The sequence below is a fragment of the Carettochelys insculpta genome, chromosome 32 (genome assembly GCF_033958435.1).
Source record: "Carettochelys insculpta isolate YL-2023 chromosome 32, ASM3395843v1, whole genome shotgun sequence".
Taxonomy (NCBI): domain Eukaryota; kingdom Metazoa; phylum Chordata; order Testudines; family Carettochelyidae; genus Carettochelys; species Carettochelys insculpta.
In genome coordinates this window covers 4158830-4185717 of record NC_134168.1, presented here as the reverse complement: position 1 = coordinate 4185717, position 26888 = coordinate 4158830, and the positions used below count along the sequence as shown (strand labels likewise).

The 26888-nt window shown below is 56.0% G+C and overlaps 1 gene segment (V, D, J or C); it reads right to left on the bottom strand.

The window, feature by feature from the left end:
• On the bottom strand, positions 1–16325 carry LOC142004586 (immunoglobulin heavy constant gamma 2-like). The segment is given in 8 exon segments: positions 1–650; positions 893–1026; positions 5371–5703; positions 6012–6335; positions 6490–6816; positions 7317–7616; positions 14612–14755; positions 16271–16325. Coding segments are annotated over 8 exon segments (1701 nt in total).
• Between the last annotated feature and the right edge of the window lie 10563 nt (positions 16326–26888).

The following is a 26888-nucleotide window of genomic DNA, read 5'->3' as shown; positions in this document are numbered from 1 at the left end:
TCCTGTGTGGAAAATGTATGTATTTATGGTCACCCCAAAAATCACAAGAAGATAGCCAGGAGCTAAATGTACAACGTTCAGAGCAACAGCGACACAATCCTTTTCGATCCAGCCCCAAGTCGAGAGTATCAGGGGGCAGCCAAAGGGGCAAAGGGTCCTTCCCCACTAAGTGGCATCGGCTTTAATCCAGACCCAGCATGAGGAACTAGCTGGCTCAGTGGGGCAGGGAATGGAACATGGGCACTCTCCCCACGAGTGGGCCCTGGTCCTGACCCTGTCCCATAGCAGGGGACAGTTGAGTTCAGGAGGGTGGAAAGTGGGACATGTTCTTTCTGTACTTGGGTCACTGGTTTGCCGGGTGAGATGAGCTGACCCTACTCCCAGCAGAGCAGTGGTGCCAGTGGCAGAGGTCTGTTTAGGTCATCTGGGGTGACTCTCTTGGTCCCCCCCAGAGGTTTCTGCCAGGACTTAGCACTGGTGAGGGGCAGCTGTGGGACTCAGGGTGTTGATGCCAAAGGAGTCGGCAGCTCCGTCCCTATGTCTCTGGAGAAAGCCGGCGTCGGTCGTTACACCATGCGCTGGATCACATTTTTGTACTCAGGGCCACTGGCCTGCTTCAGTTGCACCACCGTGGAAAACAGCCACTTCACCTGTGTTGGGGGAAGGTACAAAGGGTAAGCGTGAGAGGGGGTCATGACTACGGAGCCATTTCTGTACATCTGTGACATTCCATCCTGTGTTCCTTCCTTCCTTCCTTCCTTACTTCATTGTCCGTCTCTTGCAACCTTTCTTCTGTCTCTTCCATTCCTCCATTCTTTCTTTGCCTTCCAGTCTGCTCTCTGCTGTGCTAAACTGGTTCATGCCTCTGTTGGTACACTCAATCTTTTCTCACCTTGAAGAGGGTCACTGTGGCGCTGTAGCACACGCTCAGGAGGAAAAGGGTGATGAAGACCGAGACGGTGCTCCAGAGGCCATCCAACTCCTCGTCACCTTCCTCGCTGCAAAATTCACCTGACACAATGGCCTCTGTTGGGTGGGAGATAGAGAGATCAAATCTGGGTCAGCCACTGTCACAGAGAGCGTTTGGTCTGTCTATCCAAGACCAGCCTGTTTATTCCACTCTCCACCCATCTGACCATCCCTTCACTCACCTATCCCTGTGTCCATCCATCATCTCCCCTCCCTTCCACCATCCCCACAAGCCATTCATCCACCTTTCGGTCTTCACTTAACCAACAGTTTAGTCAAGACATTCATCCATGCCTCCCCACCCAATCCTTCCTGGATCCATCCATCCATCCATGATCATAAACCACTCACTGATATATCCAAGATACGTCCATCTCTCTATGCCTGCACTCTCCCATCTCTTGATCCATCCATCCACCCCACGATCCATCCCCTCCTCTTGAGGTACATCCATCCATCCCTGCTCACCCTTTTAGTCATTCTTGGCCACAAAGCAGCTATCCATCCATCAGTTCATCCTGAGACACCTCTATCATTCTTTCTATGCCTTTCTTCCCTTCTGTCGATCAATATGTCCATCACACATAATTACAAGTCATCCATTGATCCATCAATATATTCTTAGGCTCACCCAACAATCTACTCGCTACCCCATCCATGTCTACTCACCTCTCCTATTGATACCTGACCACAAACCATTTAGCCATCCACCAATCTATCCCTAGACATATCCATCCTTCCACCTGAGCTTCTCTGCACATCCACCTCTAGATCCCTCCATCCTTCCATGATCACAAATCACCCATTGAAGCATCAGAGCATTTCTAAACACCTCCATCTCCCCAAGCAGCCCAACACAAACACCTCTATCCATCCATCTCTTGGGCCATCTCTCCATGCAGAACCAGAAACCATTGAAACACCTCATCACCCACCCACCCGTGCTTCCATCCATCTCTCTCCACCATCTCTTCATCCCTAGAGGCACCCTTCTCCCACCCATCCCTAAATATCTCCATCCACCCAATCATCACCAGACGTACCCCTCCACCCATCCACCTCAGGATACATCCATCTAGTCATAATTAGAAGCCATTGACCCACCCATCCATCCTTACATACATTCCTCCATCCATCTATCTCTACAATCTGCTGATCCCTCCATGCTCCTTTCTCCCACCCCATAACAAATGCTCCCTTCATTCAGTCATGCCCTTGCCTTCCATCTCTAGACATTCCCATCTATCCATTCATCCATCCGTCCATCCATGCAGAGACACATCCCTTTAGCCATGCAAACCTAAACACCTTTATCCTTCTCTCACCAATAGATTTTCCCTCCCTTTGTCTAGCAACTGCAATGACACGAAGGGTTCTCTCTGATATGAACGGTGGTGGTCCCTAGAGAAGTCTGAAGAACTGGTGCATCGGATGGTGTGGGTGCATATTCGTGTCTCTCTGTCTTGTGTGTCTCTTTCTCTGTACAAACGTGACAGCCCAGGTGGGAGGGTCTCTGGGTCATTTTGTCTTCTGTATGTGTTTATCTACACTGGACTTAACCCCTCTCTCTCTCTCTCTGTCTCTCTGTCTCTCTCTCTCTGCCAACCCTTCCCTCTCTTCCTCTGTGTGTCTCTTCAGCAACTGTGCTGCCTCCAGGATAACAACCCAAAGACCGCCACTGCAGTGTACCCAGGCTATCATAACAGGTGTGACTTGGCAGTTGGCACTTGTGGGTTCTAACTCTGCGCTCACACAGCCATCCCTGGGGCTGATGCACTCATGACACGGAGGTGTATGAGTGTGAGGCTGGGTAGGACACAGGGGTGGTGTGGGTCCCATAGGGGAACCTGTGTTGTTTGTCCCACCTTCTGAGTGGGTCCATTTTGTCAATGGAGCTATAGAGAATTTATCTTCGGCATTCCATAGTGTGTGCTCCATACAACAGCCTAGTACAGCTGTTACTTTGCAGGGAATGGGTCCCTGGAAGCGATCCCTGCTGTGGGGTATTTGCTGTATGTTTCCTATCTCCCCTTCCCCAGCTGCTCCTGAGGGTCAGTGGTGGAGGAAGAGCCTTTTGCCTCCTCGGCAATAGAGGAGATGTGTGTGGTAGAGTATGGGAATTTGTATTATCTCCTCCTACCGACTCTGTCCAGAAATTCCCCATGGGCCATCTATTCCTCTCTGGGGTGGGAGTGATGTAGGGTAAATGCTGATTCTGATATATTAGTTATAGTCTGGAGAAGATCTCACCTCAATGAAGTGGCAGGGATGGTTTGCCCACCCAGGCAACCATGGTCCACTTATCCTTATCTCTATCCACTATCATCTATATCTTCCTTCCATCCATATTGACTTACTCATATCCATCCTCCTACCCCACATCCGTCCCTTCCTCCTTCCTTCCATTGATCTACCTTCTGTTCTTCTCTCTGTCCCTCCCTCCCTCCCTCCCACCCTCCTCATTCACATCTGCCATGCATATCTTCCACTCCTTTGTCCACTCCTTTATATATCATCCACTCCCACAGTCCATCACCATCTGTTCGATGAACACTCATCCATCCTTTGCCAGATATATACAATCTCCCATCCTTCCATTTCCATATACACCAACATTCATCCTTACCTATTACTCAACTTCTGTACCAGATCATCCATTCATCCATCCATCCCCAACTATTCTGATTTTCCTATAACCATTCATCCCCTTTGGTATTGATACACTGTCTTTGCTCCCATCCATCCATCCTTCCATCCACATCCCTTTCCACACATTCTCCACAATCCACATGTAACTATCCATTTATCCATCCCTTCATTTTGAATGGGCATCCCTGAATCCTTCATCATAGGTTTACCGAACCATCACCATCGATATATGCATTGGTACACGCCTGTCCTCTGAGAACTGTCCATCCATCGTTTTCTCAGTGTAAGCACAGTCTAGTCCCCCTTAGAAAACCTGTAACAGCAACGAAGATTTCCATGACCAGCATCTGATGAAGTGAGTCTGTGCTCACGAAAGCTCATGCTCAAAACTTTTCTGTGAGTCTATAAGTGCCACAGGACCCTTCGTTGCTGTTACGGATCCAGACTAACACGGCTACCCCTCCGATACTTAGCAAACCTGGGTTCTGCTTCTAGCTTGATAAGTAACGAGAGCTTGGATAGTTCCCTTCCTGTCCTGTTGCCTCTCTTTCTTCTCCCTCTTTCTCTATTAGGGGTTTTTGCTTGGAGATATGAACTCTTTCCCACTGTCCCTATGCCATATCCAGCCCAAGAAGGTCCTGACCTTAGCTCCTTCTCTGATTCAATAAGAATAAGAATAAGAATAAGAATAAGAATAAGAATCTTTCTGTCTCTCTCTGCAATATCTGTTGATCTGATAGTGCTTCTCTCAGAAGTATGCCTTTACCCATCAAACAGGGCCACCTGGCCATCCACTTGATCTGGGCTTGAAAAATATCTGTGCCTCAGCAGTGTGCATGCAACCATACAACTGTCCCTCTTGCCCCATCTCCAACATTGCTTCCATGATATATCTACCCAGCTTTCCTTCCAAGGCATGAACCCACCCTTTCTTTCATGGCATTCAGCCATATGTCTACCCATCCTTCTTTCCATGTCATCAACTGTTGTATCTACACACTCTCCTTTCCACGGAATCAACCCATCCTTCCTTCCTGGTGTAAACCCATTTTCCTTCCTTCCATGGCACCTTACTGTCCCTCTTTCCTTGTCATCTACTGATCCGTCCTTCCATATCTTCAAACCCTTGTATCTACCCATCCTTCTTTCCACGAGATCTACCCATGTGGCAAGGCATCCTTCCAACCATGGCAAAAACCTGTCCTTTGTTCAATGGTTTCAAACTGTCCTTCCTTCCAGTGTATCCACCTGTCCCTTCTTCCTTGGAATGAAACTGTCTTCCTCTCATGTTATCATCCTATCCTTCTTTCCATGGCATCCACCCATCCATGTTAACTAATCCTTTCTTCTAAGGAATTAACTCTCCCTTCTTTCAGTGGCATCCAGTCATGTATCTGCTCATCTTTCCTGCTATCTCTTGAACCCTTGCATCTACCCACTCTTCCTTCCATGGCTTCTATCCATGTAGCTACCCATTCATTCATGGTTTATAAGTACCCAGCCACACCGATGCATGGTAATAGCATCTCCAGCCTTGGAGATTCTTAGCATTTGCAAACTCTCAACATGAAACCTTGACAACCTTGGGTAACCCCCACACTCCAGCCAGTGAAACCACAACAGGGAGACCTGGGGGTGAGCTCACACTAGTTCCATTTATTCACTTGTTGTCACTGAGGGCACAGAATTTATTTACAGGAAGTTCTACTGGACAATGCTAGCAGCAGGGTGGGAGGAGCCATCTTCATTTACCAGGGCTGCTGCTGACGCTGCGTTGAGTGAACTTGATGGGCAGGGCTTCATGGACGACCATGCAGGTGTAAACGATTCCTTCCTTCCAGTCGACCTTCCTGACTTTCAGCTTGCTATAGAGGAAGTACTTTGAGTCCCCATCTCCTTCCTTCATGGGTGGGGTGGTGACAACTTTGCCGGTGTCGCTGGGTTGGTGGTTCTCCATCCACCTCACAGAGACGTCCTCGGGGTAGAAGCCCCGCACGAGGCAGGTGATGCTGACGGTGTCTCCATTTCCATTCAGCTCCTCATTGTGGGGGCGTAGGAGGTAGACGCCGGGAGAAGAGCCCTTGCCTTGGGTGGGTGGGGATAAAGGACACAGGTGAGGTTATGCATGTCACTGCGTTGGGGAACATGGGTCCTCTTTGCATGTGTTTGTGTGTGTGTGTGAGTGGGGGATAGGAAACGCCTCTCTCTCTGGCAGGTACCCCCGTTGGGCAGCGTGGGAGGCAGGATGTTCTCCACTTCATATGGGAACGCACAGGGTTGTATAGCTGGGATCCCAGGTTGTTTGGGGTTGGGGCTTCCGCTTAAGGGCCAACCCTCCCTCCTGGGGCCTGGAACAGGGATCTCTCCCATTAGGAACCCTCCCCTCCTCTTACCTGGCTTTTTGGAGATGGATTTGATAATGGGTGAGGGCAGCTCTACGTGCTCCACTTTGCAGGTGTAGGTCTCTCCATCCAGCCACTCGCCGGAGGGGATACTTAGGGAAATGGAAGCAGTGTAGGTGCGGTTGTGCTGCTCTGTCGTTCTGAGGGGTAGAGGGGTAATGGACCCTGGTTTCTTCTTGGACCAGACCACCGTCAGATCCGTGTTGCTAGGCAGGTTGATGACCAGGCAGGTGAGCTTGGGTCTGTGGTCCACATACAGTTCAGCAGGATCCGGGGGCACCAGGAAGACCTGGATGTTGCTCGAAGTAGTTGTTCCTTCAGGAGACAGGAGAGTCCACATGAGCCGTGACACCAGGTGTCCCTTGGTCAAGCCCACCCCAGTCTTCATACCCCCTATTTGTGTCCTCCCTCAAGCCCAGCCCAGACACCCCCTCTCCTTCCCAGGCAGTCTCGCCCAGGGCAGTATCACCTGTGCACTTGCGGGCATGGTCCTCCAGAGTGCTTCTCGTGGCTGGGTGGAACACCCTGCAGGTGTACTTCTTGTCCTCCATGAACTCGTCCTGGGAGACACTGGCATTGCTGTGGGTGCTGAAAGTGCGTCCATTGGCGTCCTGCCTGGGAGGGGCAGTTACCCCGTGAAGTACTCCGGGCACACTGTCCACCAGCCATTCCACGTTGACGGGCAGGGGGGCGAAGCCAGAGATGAGGCAGAGCAGGTGGATGGTGCCTGGCTTGGTGGTGCATGAGGAGTGGAAGACGTGCACCTCGGGCGGCTGCGGTTTAACAGGCTTGCTCTCTGGGAGAAGGGTGACAGGCGTTAAAAGTCGTAGAGACCCTGATGAGCCTCCCAGTCCCTGTTCCACGATGCTGAGTGCTCTCTGTGCTGCATGGAACCCTGCTCTTCCTGCTGCACGCTGAGCCCTGCAGCCCTCTCCTTGCAGCACGTCTGTCCCCATCCAACCCCCCACTCCCGTCCGCATGGTTCCCTTTTCTGAGAGCATCTCTTTCCCTGCATTGCTTCGCCCATCACTCCTCTCTGCCTGGTTTCTCTCCTCTCGTTTCTCCACCTTTCTGTGCCTGGTCTCTCAATCCCTCCCCAGATCCAACACTGTCCACCTAAGCCCAGTCAGCCCAGCCCTTCGTGGCATGTCTTCTTTTCCATTCTCAACACCCACAGCAGCAATTCCACCAGCTCACGGGACTGGCAGGTTCCCCTCCCCTCTCTCTGCAGCTGTCACCACAAGAGGGACCCAAGAGACTACTTCCATTCCCCACTGTGTTTCGAGCCGTCCCTACTTGGGATTTCCTTGGTGATGCTGGAGCTGGTGGGGTTGTGCTTCACCGTGCAGCGAAAGGTGTCAGACTCCCAGCTGCTGGCTGGCACAATGACCTGGCTGCTGAGCGAGTAGAGGCTGGTGGATGGGTTTTGCATGGAAGGGTAGGTCTTCGCTCCGCTCGAGGCAGAGCTGGGGCTCCACTGTACAGTGGCCGGCTCTGGGAAATATCCTTTGACCAGGCACCCGAAGGTGACCTGGGAGGTGGTGGCTTCACCAGGGCAGGAGGTCAGGGGGAAGACGGATGGTGCTGTGGCACGAGCTGCAAAAGGGAGAGATGGGAAACCGTAAGATTCAGCCCCTCCTGAGCGCATTCCCCATGAGCGCAGGCCCCCAGGATGGCGTCCTAACTCTGCGACACAATCTCAAGGGGGTGTCGCGCAGACAGGAGCAGAGACTGTGCCACAGAGTCAGCTGGGTGTCGGCCCTCCAATCACATGGGGCTGAGCACACTCTCTCTGTCACCAGGGCCTCCTTTCCACTCAGTGCTGCAGAGACACAACGATGGCCTTTCACTTCTCCAATGCCCTCGCAGGCCAATTAGAGGTAGGCTTATCGCCAGGGGAGGAGGAGTCAGGGTTAACACTTCGGGTCAGATGGGGCGGTGAAGTGCTAGGGATTGCAGAGCAGAATCAAGTGCTTTGGCTGAATGCTCAGCGTCAAAGACCTTCCCATTCTCAAGGGCAATGTTTGACCCGTTGTGGTTGGCTTTCTACCAATTTCAGAGGCATTTAACCACTGGGACTCCACCTGGTCCTGCTGCCTGTTCCCAGGGGGAGCCTGTCAGATTCTGGGTACCAAACTCGAGGGGTAATTTTCCAAAACAATCAACACTTTTGCTGCTGGGATGCGGGATTCCCAACTGGCACCCCGCAAGCCTGGTGAGTCACAGTGAGGGATGGGGTTAGCACCAGGGCTGGGGTTATGGGTACAATTCTTCTTCAGTACTGGTGATGGACCCACCTTCAGAGATGTTTAAGAGCGGGTTAGATAGATGCCTATCGGAGATGGTCTAGAGATGCTGGACAGTGCTTGGTCCTGCCATGAGGACAGGGGACTGGACCCGATGACCTCTCCAGGTCCCTTCCACTTCTAATGTTCTACGATTTTCCGAACTTCCTGTGACAGGCCCCTCCCCTCTCCCCGCCACAAGTGTTATGGAAAAGGTGTTCTGAGCATCAACAGAAATACGCACAACTCAGGTGATTTGGACACAGTGTGACTCGCAGCCGATTATCTTCAAAGGGGGAACTGGGTGGGTCTGGAAATCCCACTTTTTGCGCCTGTATCAATTTGGCAGCTGAAATTATAATTATTTTCCCAGCCCCTCATTCCACATCAGCCACCACCTGAGAGCCTAGTTGTGGGCTCCCTCAACTCTGCAGGTACCTCTCAGCCTTAACCTGCATCCCCTCTCAGCCCAGCCCTGGACTCCCCCAGCCCTGCTAGTCCCCCTCACTGCCAATCCACAGCCCCTGTCAGCCCAGCCCTGGGGTTCTCCAGCCCTGCTAGTCCCCCTCACTGCCAACCCACAGCCCCTGTCAACTCCCCCAGCCCTGCTAGTCCCCCTGACTCCCAATCCACAGCCCCTCTCAGCCCAGCCCTGGGCTCCCCCAGCCCTGCTAGTCCCCCTCACTGCCAATCCACAGCCCCTGTCAGCCCAGCCCTGGGCTCCCCCAGCCCTGCTAGTCCCCTCACTCCCAATCCACAGCCCCTGTCAGCCCAGCCCTGGGGTCCTCCAGCCCTGCTAGTCCCCCTCACTGCCAATCCACAGCCCCTGTCAGCACAGCCCTGGGGTCCCCTAGCCCTGCTAGTCCCCCTCACTGCCATCCCACAGCCCCTGTCAGCCCAGCCCTGGGGTCCTCCAGCCCTGCTAGTCCCCTCACTGCCAACCCACAGCCCCTGTCAGCCCAGCCCTGGGGTCCTCCAGCCCTGCTAGTCCCCCTCACTGCCAATCCACAGCCCCTGTCAGCCCAGCCCTGGGGTCCCCTAGCCCTGCTAGTCCCCTCACTGCCAACCCACAGCCCCTGTCAGCCCAGCCCTGGGCTCCCCCAGCCCTGCTAGTCCCCTCACTCCCAATCCACAGCCCCTGTCAGCCCAGCCCTGGGGTCCTCCAGCCCTGCTAGTCCCCCTCACTGCCAACCCACAGCCCCTGTCAGCCCAGCCCTGGGCTCCCCCAGCCCTGCTAGTCCCCCTGACTCCCAATCCACAGCCCCTGTCAGCCCAGCCCTGGGGTCCTCCAGCCCTGCTAGTCCCCCTCACTGCCAACCCACAGCCCCTGTCAGCCCAGCCCTGGGCTCCCCCAGCCCTGCTAGTCCCCCTCACTGCCAACCCACAGCCCCTCTCAGCCCAGCCCTGGGGTCCCCCAGCCCTGCTAGTCCCCTCACGGCCAACCCACAGCCCCTGCCAGCCCAGCCCTGGGGTCCCCCAGCCCTGCTAGTCCCCCTGACTCCCAATCCACAGCCGCTCTCAGCCCAGCCCTGGGCTCCCCCAGCCCTGCTAGTCCCCTCACTGCCAACCCACAGCCCCTGTCAGCCCAGCCCTGGGGTCCCCCAGCCCTGCTAGTCCCCCTCACTGCCAATCCACAGCCCCTGTCAGCCTGGCCCTGGGCTCCCCCAGCCCTGCTAGTCCCCCTCACTGCCAACCCACAGCCGCTGTCAGCCCGGCCCTGGGGTCCCCCAGCCCTGCTAGTCCCCCTCACTGCCATCCCACAGCCCCTGTCAGCCCAGCCCTGGGCTCCCCCAGCCCTGCTAGTCCCCCTGACTCCGAATCCACAGCCCCTCTCAGCCCAGCCCTGGGGTCCTCCAGCCCTGCCAGTCCCCTCACTGCCAATCCACAGCCCCTGTCAGCCCAGCCCTGGGCTCCCCCAGCCCTGCTAGTCCCCTCACTCCCAATCCACAGCCCCTGTCAGCCCGGCCCTGGGGTCCTCCAGCCCTGCTAGTCCCCTCACGGCCAACCCACAGCCCCTGTCAGCCCAGCCCTGGGCTCCCCCAGCCCTGCTAGTCCCCTCACGGCCAACCCACAGCCCCTGTCAGCCCAGCCCTGGGGTCCTCCAGCCCTGCTAGTCCCCCTCACTGCCAACCCACAGCCCCTGCCAGCCCAGCCCTGGGGTCCCCTAGCCCTGCTAGTCCCCCTCACTGCCATCCCACAGCCCCTGTCAGCCCGGCCCTGGGGTCCTCCAGCCCTGCTAGTCCCCTCACTGCCAACCCACAGCCCCTGTCAGCCCAGCCCTGGGGTCCCGCAGCCCTGCTAGTCCCCCTCACTGCCAACCCACAGCCCCTGTCAGCCCAGCCCTGGGGTCCCCCAGCCCTGCTAGTCCCCCTCACTGCCAACCCACAGCCCCTGTCAGCCCAGCCCTGGGGTCCTCCAGCCCTGCTAGTCCCCTCACTGCCAACCCACAGCCCCTGTCAGCCCAGCCCTGGGGTCCTCCAGCCCTGCTAGTCCCCTCACTGCCAACCCACAGCCCCTCTCAGCCCAGCTCTGGGCTCCCCCAGCCCTGCTAGTCCCCCTGACTCCCAATCCACAGCCCCTCTCAGCCCAGCCCTGGGGTCCCCCAGCCCTGCTAGTCCCCCTCACGGCCAACCCACAGCCTCTGTCAGCCCGGCCCTGGGGTCCCCCAGCCCTGCTGGTCCCCCTCACTGCCAATCCACAGCCCCTCTCAGCCCAGCCCTAGGGTCCCCCAGCCCTGCTAGTCCCCCTCACTGCCAACCCACAGCCCCTCTCAGCCCAGCCCTGGGGTCCCCCAGCCCTGCTAGTCCCCCTCACGGCCAACCCACAGCCCCTGTCAGCCCAGCCCTGGGCTCCCCCAGCCCTGCTAGTCCCCTCACGGCCAATCCACAGCCCCTGTCAGCCCAGCCCTGGGGTCCTCCAGCCCTGCTAGTCCCCTCACTGCCAATCCACAGCCCCTGTCAGCCCAGCCCTGGGGTCCTCCAGCCCTGCTAGTCCCCCTCACTGACAACCCACAGCCCCTCTCAGCCCAGCCCTGGGGTCCCCCAGTCCTGCTAGTCCCCTCACTGCCAACCCACAGCCCCTCTCAGCCCAGCCCTGGGCTCCCCCAGCCCTGCTAGTCCCCTCACTGCCAACCCACAGCCCCTGTCAGCCCAGCCCTGGGGTCCTCCAGCCCTGCTAGTCCCCCTCACTGCCAACCCACAGCCCCTGTCAGCCCAGCCCTGGGCTCCCCCAGCCCTGCTAGTCCCCCTCACTGCCAACCCACAGCCCCTGTCAGCCCAGCCCTGGGGTCCTCCAGCCCTGCTAGTCCCCCTCACTGCCAACCCACAGCCCCTGTCAGCCCAGCCCTGGGGTCCCCCAGCCCTGCTAGTCCCCCTCACTGCCAACCCACAGCCCCTGTCAGCCCAGCCCTGGGGTCCCCCAGCCCTGCTAGTCCCCCTCACTGCCAATCCACAGCCCCTGTCAGCCCAGTCCTGGGCTCCCCCAGCCCTGCTAGTCCCCCTCACTGCCAATCCACAGCCCCTGCCAGCCCAGCCCTGGGCTCCCCCAGCCCTGCTAGTCCCCCTCACTGCCAACCCACAGCCCCTGTCAGCCCAGCCCTGGGGTCCCCCAGCCCTGCTAGTCCCCCTCACTGCCAACCCACAGCCCCTGCCAGCCCAGCCCTGGGCTCCCCCAGCCCTGCTAGTCCCCCTCACTGCCAACCCACAGCCCCTGCCAGCCCAGCCCTGGGGTCCCCCAGCCCTGCTAGTCCCCCTCACTGCCAACCCACAGCCCCTGTCAGCCCAGCCCTGGGGTCCTCCAGCCCTGCTAGTCCCCCTCACTGCCAACCCACAGCCCCTGCCAGCCCAGCCCTGGGCTCCCCCAGCCCTGCTAGTCCCCCTCACTGCCAACCCACAGCCCCTGCCAGCCCAGCCCTGGGGTCCCCCAGCCCTGCTAGTCCCCCTCACTGCCATCCCACAGCCCCTCTCAGCCCAGCCCTGGGGTCCTCCAGCCCTGCTAGTCCCCCTCACTGCCAACCCACAGCCCCTGTCAGCCCAGCCCTGGGGTCCCCCAGCCCTGCTAGTCCCCCTCACTGCCAACCCACAGCCCCTGTCAGCCCAGCCCTGGGGTCCCCCAGCCCTGCTAGTCCCCCTCACTGCCAATCCACAGCCCCTGTCAGCCCAGTCCTGGGCTCCCCCAGCCCTGCTAGTCCCCCTCACTGCCAACCCACAGCCCCTGTCAGCCCAGCCCTGGGATCCCCCAGCCCTGCTAGTCCCCCTCACTGCCAACCCACAGCCCCTGTCAGCCCAGCCCTGGGCTCCCCCAGCCCTGCTAGTCCCCCTCACTGCCAACCCACAGCCCCTGCCAGCCCAGCCCTGGGGTCCCCCAGCCCTGCTAGTCCCCTCACTGCCAATCCACAGCCCCTGTCAGCCCAGCCCTGGGGTCCTCCAGCCCTGCTAGTCCCCCTCACTGACAACCCACAGCCCCTCTCAGCCCAGCCCTGGGGTCCCCCAGTCCTGCTAGTCCCCTCACTGCCAACCCACAGCCCCTCTCAGCCCAGCCCTGGGCTCCCCCAGCCCTGCTAGTCCCCTCACTGCCAACCCACAGCCCCTGTCAGCCCAGCCCTGGGGTCCTCCAGCCCTGCTAGTCCCCCTCACTGCCAACCCACAGCCCCTGTCAGCCCAGCCCTGGGCTCCCCCAGCCCTGCTAGTCCCCCTCACTGCCAACCCACAGCCCCTGTCAGCCCAGCCCTGGGGTCCTCCAGCCCTGCTAGTCCCCCTCACTGCCAACCCACAGCCCCTGTCAGCCCAGCCCTGGGGTCCCCCAGCCCTGCTAGTCCCCCTCACTGCCAACCCACAGCCCCTGTCAGCCCAGCCCTGGGGTCCCCCAGCCCTGCTAGTCCCCCTCACTGCCAATCCACAGCCCCTGTCAGCCCAGTCCTGGGCTCCCCCAGCCCTGCTAGTCCCCCTCACTGCCAATCCACAGCCCCTGCCAGCCCAGCCCTGGGCTCCCCCAGCCCTGCTAGTCCCCCTCACTGCCAACCCACAGCCCCTGTCAGCCCAGCCCTGGGGTCCCCCAGCCCTGCTAGTCCCCCTCACTGCCAACCCACAGCCCCTGCCAGCCCAGCCCTGGGCTCCCCCAGCCCTGCTAGTCCCCCTCACTGCCAACCCACAGCCCCTGCCAGCCCAGCCCTGGGGTCCCCCAGCCCTGCTAGTCCCCCTCACTGCCAACCCACAGCCCCTGTCAGCCCAGCCCTGGGGTCCTCCAGCCCTGCTAGTCCCCCTCACTGCCAACCCACAGCCCCTGCCAGCCCAGCCCTGGGCTCCCCCAGCCCTGCTAGTCCCCCTCACTGCCAACCCACAGCCCCTGCCAGCCCAGCCCTGGGGTCCCCCAGCCCTGCTAGTCCCCCTCACTGCCATCCCACAGCCCCTCTCAGCCCAGCCCTGGGGTCCTCCAGCCCTGCTAGTCCCCCTCACTGCCAACCCACAGCCCCTGTCAGCCCAGCCCTGGGGTCCCCCAGCCCTGCTAGTCCCCCTCACTGCCAACCCACAGCCCCTGTCAGCCCAGCCCTGGGGTCCCCCAGCCCTGCTAGTCCCCCTCACTGCCAATCCACAGCCCCTGTCAGCCCAGTCCTGGGCTCCCCCAGCCCTGCTAGTCCCCCTCACTGCCAACCCACAGCCCCTGTCAGCCCAGCCCTGGGATCCCCCAGCCCTGCTAGTCCCCCTCACTGCCAACCCACAGCCCCTGTCAGCCCAGCCCTGGGCTCCCCCAGCCCTGCTAGTCCCCCTCACTGCCAACCCACAGCCCCTGCCAGCCCAGCCCTGGGGTCCCCCAGCCCTGCTAGTCCCCCTCACTGCCAACCCACAGCCCCTGTCAGCCCAGCCCTGGGGTCCTTCAGCCCTGCTAGTCCCCCTCACTGCTGAGTCACAGCCCCTGTCAGCCCGGCCCTGGGCTCCCCCAGCCCTGCTAGTCCCCCTCACTGCCAACCCACAGCCCCTGTCAGCCAAGCCCTGGGCTCCCCCAGCCCTGCTAGTCCCCCTCACCGCTGAGTCACAGCCCAGGGCTCCCATAGCTCTGCTGTTGTCCTTCACTCCTGACCCATTTCTCCTGTCGACTCAGCCCAGCACATTTGGCTCTGCTGGTGGCCCTGGCTTGTGCGGTGGAGCCGCCCGCTTGCCCATGTCTGAGCCCCTTTCCAGGCTGTGCTCTCAGCTGATTGATGGACTACGACCTACGCTGCTCCCCCCTTCCGCTGTCGTGTGTTGTCCTCCTGTCCCTGCTGCATGGGGAGCTCTGTGGTGCAGCCTGACCCAGGAACACACCACTCACCTTCACAGAGCAGAGCAGAGCTCCATAGTCCTGTATCTGCTGCACCAGGCAACACTCCTCTCCCCGAGCCCCTTCCTGCTCTGAGCGCCCGCTTCTCGGCATCAGCCAGAAGAGCCTGCGAGCGTCCTGACTCCCAGCCAGCTCCTGCTGGAAGCCTTGTGCCCCACAAGACCCAGGCGTCCTGCTCCCCTCTCTTCACTTGATCCTTCCTTGGAGACGCTGACTCTTACAGGGTTAAAGCACCCTCTCTCCTCACCCCAGAGCATCTCCTCTCCTCCCGTTTACCGACCCAGTCCTCAGCCACGGTGAGCTGCTGTCCGGCCCTGTCGATTAGGATGGGCTGTCTGGGAGTGCCGCTATGGTCTGCGTCAGTTAGGTTGTTTGTCTCAATTTCTCCGCCTGTTGGAAACCCCCTCTCCTTCTCACAGAGGGTCAGGGAGATAATTATAGATTGTCATCAATCACTAACGCCCACTTGGGAGCTTTCAGGGCTGTGTCTGCGAGGAAGGTGTGAAAAATGGCTCGGAGAGGGTGTGAATGCGAGGGCAGAAAAAACAACTTTCATTTGTCTCTACTTCCCCTTTTCTGCTGAGGTTGCTTGTTTGTTGTTTCTTTGCAGAGTTTTGGCCATGGGGGCCGGCGAGCACAGGTGGGATCTTTTCGTGAACCGGCCATGAGGGTGGTTGTGGTGAGGCTGAAGACTTTGATGCCCTGGAGTGGGGGATGGAACCAAGGAGTTCTGGTCCCCAACCTCCCTTGGTCTAAATCAGCGAGCTTCCCAAGGCAGAGGGCCAAAATGTGCCCTTATGACCTCTATGTCCATGTGCTGGTGGTACTTTTTAAAGTCACTAATAGTCCTATTTACAACAGCGTCATTAATGGAGATGCAGAGCTTTACCGTTTAGGTGGTGGTAGGTAACATTAGCTGGGCTTTTGTTAACCCACAGGCAGTCTGGCACTGAGCAAGTTCACAGCTCTGCGGGGGAGAAGGGCCACGGCTGAGCTCCCACCTCGCATGCTGGTGAAAATCAGCTCACCTGCCCCTCTCGGCATGTGGCCGGGGGGGTGGGTCTAATCCATAAAACCCCCACTCCTCTCCTTGAGTTGAGCGCAGACCCATCCTGGAAAGGCAAAGATAGCCACATGATACTATTCGGATGTTTCTTTGTAGGCTTTATAGGCTCCTCAAGGAATGAGAGGGTTTGTGTTTGATAGTGGGTTTGGCTCCAGGGCTCCTAGGGTCTACCCCGACTCTGGAAGGGAGGCTGGTTTGGTGGGCTAAGGAGGTAGGCTGCTGACAGCCAGGACTCCCGGGACTTTGGCCAAGCTCTGCAGGGTGCCCTCCAAGGTTGGAGCGCTGCCATTCCTTGGCTTGCAGATTCTGCATACCCTGGCACGTGCTTTGTCTTTCTCTTTGGCAGAGTCCTCACAAGCCCCCTCTGTGTTCCCCTGCTCTGGTAACATTCCCAGCAGCCCCCCTTGTGAGCCTGACCATCGCCTGCTTAGTCACCGGCTATTTCCCGGGGGTCTGTGGATGTCAAGTGGAATTCCGGCACCGTGACCAAGACCTTCTCAGGCACGGGGTGAAGCAACAGCAAAGGGTTCACCCTCGTCAGCCAGCTCACCGTCTGCGCCCGCAATCTGGAGCGCAACACTTACCAGCGCAGCGTCGAGCACGAAGACAGAGGCAGTGATAGCGAATGGTGAGCTCCATCGGGCTGCTGGGTGAGAAAGAGAAGCCTGAGACAGAAGGGTGCAATAAAGTGGGGGCGGATTGAGCTGCCGGCGGGGGAGGATCGAGAAAACAAGGAGCGGATCGTGAAGAGGGAAGGGTGGAGGGAGTGAAAGAGAGCAGGGTGGCTAGCGAGTGGCTGAGGTGGACAGAGGCAGGCGTATGGAGGGATATAAGGCGGGACGGCGGGAGAGGTGGTGGAACCCGCATGGTAGATCTATAGCAGCGGTTTCATAGAATCAGAGAATCACAGCACCCAAGCACTGGAAGGAACCTAAAGAGGTCGTGGAGTCCAGTCCCCCGCTCTCATGGCAGGACCAAGCACCATCTAGACCATCCCTGACGGGTGTCTGTCTACCCTGTTCTTAGATCTCTCCAGTGATAGAGATTCTGCAACGTCCCTAGGCAATTTAGTCCAGAGTTTAACCGCCCTGACAGTTAGGAAGTTTTCCTAAAGTCCAGCCTAAACCGCCCTTGCCGCAGTTCAAGCCCATTGCTCTTTGTCTTATGCTCAGGCGCCAAGGAGAGCAATTTCTCTCCCTCCTCCTTGTAACCCTCTCGTGCCATGAGAACTGTCAAACTAAGCCATGACAGTTTCTCAATTTTCCCTTGCTGGGGCTCTTTGCAGAGCCACTGTGGGGGACAGGCAGGACATTGATAGCTCCATGGCAGGCTTGCTGCCAGAGTCCCAGCTGGAGCGGGAGTCTTCATTTTCCCACAAGGTAGCTCTTCGCAGAGCTGCCGAGAGGGACATGTTGACCCCACAGGAGACCGTTCGCACCAGAAGGCACCTGAAATGCAGCTTCCCAGCCCGAAGGGCCTGCAGGGAGCCTGCTCCCTGGTGACATCTCCCTGCCCCACAAGCAGTCACACATTTCAGTGGTTGCTTGATCAGTCAACTTCCCATTTCATCCTTCTTTAGCTTGTTATATGCATTGCTGTATTGCTAACCACTCGACCCAGTCAGAGTCAATCTTCCGGAGTTTGATTTCATGTGTCTGGTAAAGATGTGCAAAATCGATCTCTCTGGGGTCGCAGTCGTGAGGTGTCAGGGAGGTTGATCGGCGAAACGCTCCCATTGAGCTTCTTCAGAGAAGACAGTCAGATAAGTTGATTTCTGATACATTGATTCTAGCTATGCAGTTGCTTTAGCTAGAATTGTGTATCTGAAATAGGCTTATTTTCCGAGCATAGACCAAGCCCAAGACTGTAACCATAGTCTGTACAGGTACATGTTGGCGTGCTGTGGAATTTTTTGTCTCATTGAAGTGTGCCATGTTACTGGAAAGGTTGAGAAGCTCTAGCTCTAGAATGGTTCAGAGGCTGGGAAGGAAGGAAAGTGAACTCTTTTCTCTCCTTATGGTCATTCATCACACGAGCACCTTGTGCTCAGCGCTCTACAAACCCCATGGAGTCATGCCTCTGATCAGTTACCCATTTCTTCCTCTGCTCCCAGTGCGCGAGGCTCTTGTTCCTCCTGAGGTTCGCCTCCTGAACCCCTCCTGCAAGCCCAGTCCTGTGGAGAAGCATCCGGAGCTGGCTTGTGTCCTCCTGAGATTCATGCCTGGTGCAGTCAAAGTGGAATGGTTAGTCAATGGCAAGAAGAGCCTTTCCACCACTGACTTCTCCTTTGGGAAGGTCAGAAATGGCTCCTACATGGGGCATTTACACCTGCAAAGTGACCTACTCGTCAAGAGGAACAGAGTACTCCACTCAGAACACCGGCAAATGCTCAGGTGAGAAGCCAAAAGCCTAGGCAAGGTGGGGTTGGAAAAAGGGTTTGGATGAAAGCCATAAATCAGACTTACCTCAGCATAGGTAGGACTTTGTCTGGATCCCGCGGTGATGGGTGACCAAGAAATACAATATAGAGATGGATACCAGGAGTGGCTGTGGAGAGGGATGGGTGGACGTGGAGACGGATCCCTTGGTTGGCTGGACAGAGAGATAGAGTCATAGAACACTAGAAGTGGAAGATAACTTGAGAGGTCATTGAGTCCAGCCCCCTGCCCTCATGGCAGGACCAGGCACCATCTAGACCGTGGTTTCCCAAACTGGGAGGCTTGAAGAAATTCCAGGGGGGGGCTTGAGGTGACCCAGTCCCCCCAACACCCGCTCACCCCAAGAAAGATCCAACCTTTGCTTCTGGCTCTCAGCCCCTGCCATCTTATGTGGGTGACCCGGTGCAGCTGCTGTAAAAAGCAGGCAGCCAGCAAAGACCCACTTGGACCTGGCTGCCCCCTGCAAAGAGAAGTGAGTCTGGGGGGGTGGGAGGAGAATGGGGTTAGACGGGGGCTGGGGCTGCTTGGCTCAGATGAGTGCGATGTGGTAAGTAAGGGGGGGTTAGTGGTGCCTGGTTTGGGGGAGGGGAGGGGTTCGGGCAGGTGGCTTGTGGGACTCATGGGGATTGGGTGGCTTGGGCTGTGGGTGAGTGGGTGGCCCCTAGCAGCGTGGGGCTTGGGTGGCTCAGGCTGGTAGGGGGGTGGCTGGCCCCAGCAGCACAGGGCTCAGGCAGCAGGGCTTGGGCAGCACAGGCCGGGGGTTGATTGGCAGTGCAGGGCTCAGGTGGCTTGGGCTGGCGAGTGGGTGGCTGGCCCTGGTAGCGCAGGGCTTGGGCTGGTGGGCGGACAGCCGGCCCATGTAGCGTAGGGCTCAGATGGGTTGGGACGGCAGGTGGGCAGCTGGCGCTGGTAGTGTGGGGCTTGGGTGGGTGGCTCAGGAGGCTGGCCTATGGCTGGCGCAGGCAGCTGGTGGGAGGGCAGCTGGTCCCAGAAGCACGGGTAGTTCAGGTGGCTGGTGTGGGGCTCAGGCAGCTGTTCAGGTGGGGCTGTACTGGGCTGCACTGGACACCTGCAAGGGGCCAAGAAAAACTATTTGTGCTTATTTTTAATTTTAAGCAACGTTTTCTATCACACTTTTGTGTTTATTTTAAATTATTAATTGAATTTTTTGTTGGGGGGGGTTGGATGATGGGAAAGAAGAGGTGGGGGGCATGAGGGGTTCTCAAACATCAAAAGGGGGCATGGGGCTGAAAAGTTGGGGGTCTAGACCGTCCCTGAGAAGGGGGTGAATGAACGGCCGGAGAGATCTGACGGTTGTGTAGAAAGATAGGTGTGATGGAGGGAGAGCGGCCGAGTGTGTGTGGAGGAACGATAAAGAGGTGGAGATAAAGGTGTTGCAGCAGAAAGAGGAGAAGGATAGGCAGAAAGTGCTGATGAATTGTTAGACAGCCAGCAAGAGGCTTTCCTCCCTTGTAATTCAGGGATTACAAAATTAGGCAGCTCGGGTTTTCTGCAACACCAATCACTGTGGTGTCCTTCATGGCCCAGGGAATCTTCTTCTCTCCTTTGCTAACCAAACCAAAGCCTTCGTGTTTCCTCAGCATGTCCCAGTAACTCAGTGGCTTCATACATCTCTGTCACCCCACCATCCTACGATGACCTGCTTGGGGAGACAGCTCAGGTGACGTGCCTGGTGCGGGGCGCTAACTTGAAAGAGGCTCAGGTGACTTGGGAGGCGGATGGGAACTCCAGCTCTAAGGCAGAGCCAGGAAACCCAGAAGAAGCCAATGGGATCCAGAGCATCACCCACACCCACAAAATTACTTTGGAGCAGTGGAAGCGGGGGACCAAGTTTGTGTGCAAAGTGAAACTTCCTTGTTTTGGAGATACCCAGGATATGCCCCTCAAGGACACAAGTGAGTGTGCCTGTGTGACCCACGCACGTAGGTGTGGGTCACTGTCCCATGTAGTGGCTCTTAGACCACTTACGCAGAGAGGAAAAATCAGTCTCCTCTACAGGCTTAGCTGAGGGGCAGCTGGCTTTTAGCTCAGACTGGAGACGCTCCTGCAGAGAGGTCCCAGGTCCAAGTCTACCTGGTGAGAGTTACACCTGAATTTAACACCTGACTCCCTCTCTCCCCCTGTCGCAGCCTGCAGAGTAGGGGTAACGGTCCTTTGCTTCTCTCAGCTGGGGTCGATTTATGCTGTGTCCATGCATCACCTCACAGGAGGGGCTTGCGGCCTCGGCGGGGGCCCCTAGACTCCACCCCAATTAGAGTAATGGTGAAGGTTCTCCGATGAGCTTCTGCAGGAAAGTGTCCTGTCTCCGTAAGCCACTTTCACCCTCTGCCCCCCACAGCAAAATCTCTCAGCTCCCACTGTCCAGAAACCAGATTTTGCTTGGGGCAGGGGAAGTTCGCTAAACTGGCCAGTGGGAGCCGAGAGATATTGCTGGAGGAGTGGCCAGCATGCAGAGTCCTCCTCCACCCAGAGCAGAGAGCCACACGGAGCAGCCAGTGGGCTGGGGCTTCTGGGAGACAGGGAAGCCCTCCAGAGAGTCTGCTGGCCAGGAGATGCTTAGGTGAGCACCTCCAGCTGGCAATGCATCCCAACTCCCTCCTCGGCTCTGCAGCCCTGCCTAGGCCTCCCTCAAGTCAGAGTCCTCTCTTGCACTTGTACCCCCTCCAGGAGCTTGCCCCCCAACCCCCAGGTCTCAACCCTTTCCTCCTCCTTCACCCAAACTCCCTCTCAGACCCCACACCCTCACCTGCACCCCAGTCCCCTACCCTGAGCTCCCTTCTTCACCCGACCTCCATCCCAGATCCTGCACCCCATCCAGAGAAAAGTGTGGCCCTTGACGTCATCATCATCAATAACCGCGGGCTCAGCGCCCATTCGTGTCTGATGCCTCCCTCGCTGTTCCTTTCCATCTTTCCCCGTCCAGTGCGGAGCGGCTTAGATTCTGTAGACTACTCCCACACCAATCTGCTACATCGTCTACCCATTCTCTGTGGGGTCGGCCTCTCCTTTTCGAACCGTCCATTATGCCGAATACCAGGGTCTTGATTTTCGTTCGTCGTTGATTCTGCAAATACGCCCAAACAGTTGTAGCTTCCATTTTACAACCTTCTGCACCAGGTTCTCTTCCGGCTGGATCTTCCTGTATAATTCCTCATTGGTGACCTTCTGCCTCCATCCTATTCTCAGGATCTTTCTATAACAACTCCTTTCGAACACCAATATCCTTCTCTTCGAATCTTTCATTCTCACCCACGTCTCACGTCCGTACAACATGCTGCTGAATACACATTTTTTCAAGACGCTCAGCTTCGTTCCTAAGTTAATTGTTTTGCTTTTCCAGATCTTATCCATCACGTTCAAACTCGCTCTGGCTTTCGCTATTCTAGTCCCTATTTCCTTCTTGCAGTCTAGGTCAGATGTTATGTTGCTCCCCAGATATGTGAACTTCTCTCCATTTTCTAGTTCAATGTCATCCACACTGATCTTCCTCTTTCCTTATCTCCTACCACCATTGTTTTTGTTTTATCAATCTTAGTGCCCCACCCATCAAAAATTATTGCCCAACCCTGTTCCAGAGACACCTCCAGTTTGGCTCTGGAGTCATCTGAAGATGGAGAACCCACCTTGCTAGTTTGTTCTGTGGGTTCTTGTCCAATATCGGCACCTTACAACTAATTTGCAACAGTTCTGATTCAACCTCTGGCTGCTGGGTCTTGTTCTGCCTTCTCTCCTCTCAGAGCTTTATTGTACCTCACGTGGCTGTGGATTTAAAGATGGGGGTTTACAAGCTGTGGGTTTAAGGGAAAACAGCAAATACCTTGACACAGCTGTCCAGTTTTGGTTACCCTTCAGGTGCTTTCAGGAGAGGCAAACAGGAGGCCGATTCGATCAGTGTGAGAGGATTTAGCTTTCTGTCACGTCTGTGTTCCTTCCAGCCTACCCTGCTCATGCACCGACTGTCTCAGCCACTGTCTCCTGCCCGGACCCACAGGAAACTCCAGGGGAGACAAATACCCACACACTGCTCTGTGATGTCACTGGATTCTTCCCACCAGCCCTCAGGCTCCACTGGGAGTACAATGGCTCTGTAGTCCCTGCATCTCATTACAGCATCGGCCCTGCTGTCAGGTCCGGCCAGATCCACTCCACTCACAGCCCCCTGAGAGTTCCCAGGCCCGAGGGAAACGTAGGCTCCCAATATTTGTGCCTGGCACAGCATGTGGCACTGAACGAAAGCTTGAAGGTTGAGGTGAAGGTGGAGAATTGTGAGTTGAATCTTCACAAGGGGAATTAGAGGGAGCTTGACCCAGGCAGAGCACTGTACTGTCTGGGAGATCAGCGGCACGTGGTGAACTCTGAGTGTGGGGTGAATTTAGGCAAGACCCAGGCCGTGCAGCCCGAGACTTGCTACAAACCTCCTAGAGGAAACGACAGCCCCCTGGACAGGGCTAGTTAGATTCCCACCCTCAGAACTCTGAAGACAACAGGCAAGACCTCCTGTGGTAACCTTGGCCGCAGAGGGGTGCTCAAGAGTAGGTGGACCCCAACGCAGACCCCATTGGCTTGCAGTGAAAGCCGGGGTCTCAACCCCTGATTGACTTCAAGGGACCAGCAGTCGGAGTACCAGTGTGGTGAAATGTTCATGCTGGGAGGGAAACGTGTAAGTCTTCTGCCTGCTTAGGAGAAACAGATTAAGGAGTCAGGAGTTCCGTCTGTACCACTTGGTGCCAGATACCGTAAGAGGCTGGGGACCAGGACGCCAGGTATCTGTCCCCACTGGTCTAGGAGTGAGGTGGTATCTAACGGTTACAGCGAGGTGAACGGGAGTCAGGAATCTTGCCTGTCCCCAGTCAAAACTCTCTTCCATTTCCTTATCCTGTCCTCTGCCGTGTTCTTTCTCATTGGTGCTGAGGCCTTCGGATCTGCTTATGGGATGCAGAAACCCTAATGATTATTCATGGGACCCAGGCATCCCAGTCTCAAGGTGTGTTGGAAAACCTGATGGGCCCAATGCTCCATCAGAGGGAAGGTGCTGCATCTTCCCTCAGGGAACCCAGTGCTCCTCTACCCACCCCAGGCCGTGTTCCTGGTAAGATCAGCACTTGGGACTTGGTTCAATAGCTTGAAAGCAGGAGGAGCCAGCTGGGAGAGCAGTGGTGCAGGACCCAGTGGGCTGTGGCCATTCCCCTGAGGGCTTCACAAGGCTGGAGTCCCTGGCTGCCTATCTGCAGCTCAACCTAGAGAATCTGGCTGGTGCAGGCACGGCTGGGCAAGGATCCATGGCCCATGCTATGCAGCAGACCAGGCTGGGCAGCCCCAGTCGTCCCTTCTGTCCTGATGCTCTCAGAGTAGGATGCTGCCTTTGAGCCCAGCACAGGGTCCAATGGTAGAGCTGCACCCTTCTGCTTCGCGTCCCTCAGGTGCGGTGAGTGCCCGACGGTGGGTTCCCAGGAGAGGGACAATGCTTATCCTTCCTCCTCACTGCCACCATCCATCCGTGTCCTGCCTCCACTCCTGCCCTCTTGGTGACACCCAGAGGGACCCCTTTCCACAGCAGCACGGAAGGCCGCTGCAGATCCCAGAGCAGAGAGGACAGAGCCCTTCTCCAAGCATCTCCTTGCTGGAGCAGGACTTCACTTCTGTGCCGCTCAGGCCTCCACCCTGATGCCCTGGCGGGTGTGTGAGGGGGAGGGCGTGCTTATGCGTGTGCACAGCTCTAGTGTCCCAACATCTGGTCACACTGGACTCTGGCCGGGAGGAAGCGTGTCTCATTTGCTGCAGTGTATAATGTGCAGTGTATATAGCGGTTGTGTGTTGGAGCCATAAGACAATGAGTTAAAAATGGTTTTCTCTGGGACGTTCTCTGGCAGTTCTGCAAATCCCCCTTGTTTGTGGCACCTGCCTGGTTCTCAGAGGTGGACATTTGCAAGCACAGGTGCTGAACGTCGCTCTCCTTGGTCTCTGCATTGAAGTGGCTCAATCTCCAGAACATTGCTCTGAATGTTGGGGTCACTGTCAACAGACCTTGAAAACAGACCATGGGGAGAAATCTAAGCTGAGTCCAGGTCATTGCCAGCAGCTTTGGACTTGGCCATCCTTTCCTGCTTGTTATTTATTAACAAACGGGGAGGGGGGGAGGAGATACTGATGCCAAAGGGCAAAAATCCGTGGGAATAAACTACCCAGGAATAAGCTGCATTTGGAGAGGAGAGGAAGGTTTCTCACCCTGAGAAGTTGGGGGGGGGGGGGTTCAGGAACCATCCCCCACTAAGAAGAGGTGTGGGGGCAAACATTCTAGAAAGTGGCTTCATAACAGCATGGGCCAAGGAGTGCAATATACTCCGTCAGATGTCCAGTTTATTTCTTGATTTTATCCTCTGTAGACACCCCACATCCCAGGATTGCATTCATCATCTCAGCCTCGCAGCGTGTGACTGTCATGAGCCCCTGAGTCATTCTCGGACCACTAGCAAAGAGGTTCTTTTCAGGGAAGGTTAAATTTATGCCCCACGTTTCTCCTGGTGTCATGCACTGAAGGCCTCTGTGGTTAGGCCAAGAGCCACCCCACTTGACTTAGCCTGCCTGTGAACATCTGTGTCCTGTTTGTCAAAAGGAAGTCTCCCCTCTGGGACGTTGTGGGGTAGAAGGCTGGCACCGCCAGGGGCAGGTTTGATTTGTGGGGCTGAGAATGGAAAACGCGTAGGTGGCGGAGGGAAAAAAGTACAGCCTTTGTAGGCTTGGTGGTGGAAAACAACAGGTCATGAGTTATTGTCAATGTTGAGAACAGTGCTAGCAGCAGTCATCAGAGTGCTGTTAATTTTCACAGCATTCCCCCATTGTGGGGTAGCTACAGGGGAACCTGAAACATTGGGTTTCCGCAACGGTGATTCCGTAACAAAGAAAGGAATAGAAGCCAGGGGACTTGACTTCTCACTTGATGCTACTCCTCTCTGTGAGCAGATCCCAGGAGCCCTGAGTCCCAGCCCTCTGTTATACCACTAGAGTGCACTCCCCTAGTATAGCTGGGGCAGAACCCAGGAGTCCTGGCTCCCAGCCCTCCCTTCTCTAACTACCAGACTCTGCCCCCCTCTTAGCCCATTTTCAAACAATGGACAAACCGGACCCCGCTCCGTATGGCAAAGGTCTCACCGTTCACCTGCTCCATGATGGCACCTTGGCCAATGAATTCCCAGATGAGTAATCGAGGGGGGATTATTAAAGTGTTTTAAGAGCTCTCTGTGCCCAAATCCCTTTGACTGTCATTTTCAGTTTTGCACCTCTCTCGCTTGCTGGAAATCCCACTTTTTGATTTCAATGAGACTCAAGTGGAGAAAGCCCTTAAAGGATTGACTCTGAGTGCCCGTCCTGCTCTGAGTGGAGATAGGGAAAAGAAAACTTAAGGGAGAGTCATTGAGTCTACCTCAGGAACCTGTTGGCTAAGACACCAACAAAAAAGCATTGTCTGGATTCTGGATTAGCTCAGGGCATTACAAACACTAATTTCTGAGATTTCCCAGACAAGTCCAAGACCAGACAATGGAAATAAAGAGAAGAAGTGTCATATAGGTTTAAGGAGCTCTATTGACTCTTCTAGCTAGAGGTTCTAAAGATGGACGTGCCAATCCATACCCAACCCTTTCAAGAAGTGACTAGTTTTTCAACAGTGCCAATCATAGCTGGATCCTACCATTTTATTAATCCCCAAAGTCCACCTGTTCAGCATTAAATGAGAAGGTTTTTAATGGGAATGGAAGTTGGGCTCTTGACTAACACTCCCAGCTTTGAAAATCACCCTTAGGAAGTCATTTTCTGAAAATTCCCCTCAGAGTTTTAAAGAATCATTGATGATTTTCAGAAGGGACCAATCGTAAATGTCCATGGGCCGGATCTGAGAAGGCATTTGGCTCCCTAAAGATGCAGATAGGTGCCCAGGGAGATTCTACATTGGAACACAGGATTGGAAGAGACCTTCATGGTCATCAAGAATAGTCAACTCTCATCACAAGCAACCCCATCATATAATCCCATTCATAACCTCATCAAGCTCCATCTTAAAACTAGTTACGGTGTCTCCCCCCATTACTCCTAGTGGAAGACCTTTCCAAAACCTCTTTTTTCTAATGGTTCCCATGTTTTTAATTTCCTCAGCTGACTCAAGAGTGATTTACTATTTGTTTTTGTGCCCTAACTGTTCCAATTTCTTCCATTCCCCTCACCATCCTTGCAACTTTTCTGTGCATCTGTTCCAACCTGAATTCATCCCAGATTAGATAGAAAGAAAAACTTTCTGATTAAGGGGTAGTTACATTTTTGATTACACTCCCAAGTAAGGGTGTGGAACCCCCCTCATTGGATGTTATGAAGGATGGTTTGGACAAACATCTGTGCAGGCTGGTCTAGGTTTGCCTGGTCATGCCCTCAAAAGAGGAAACTGGACTTGTTGACTTTGGTAGGTCTCTTCCAGCCTGGCATTTCTATGGTCTTTCTTGAACATGATTGACAAGACCTACACAAGATATTCCAGATAAGGTCTTCATAAATGCCTCTTATAATGTTATTAATTCTTCCTTATCTCTCTGGGAAATACCTTGCCTGATACAACCTATATCACATTTCTATTTCTTATGACCACGTCACTCTTGTGGTTCATGGTCATTCAGTGATCAACTAATCTATCCAGGTGTTTCTTGTCTTTTGTTATTTCCAACTAAATAGCCCTCAGTTCACAGCAGAAGTTGTGATT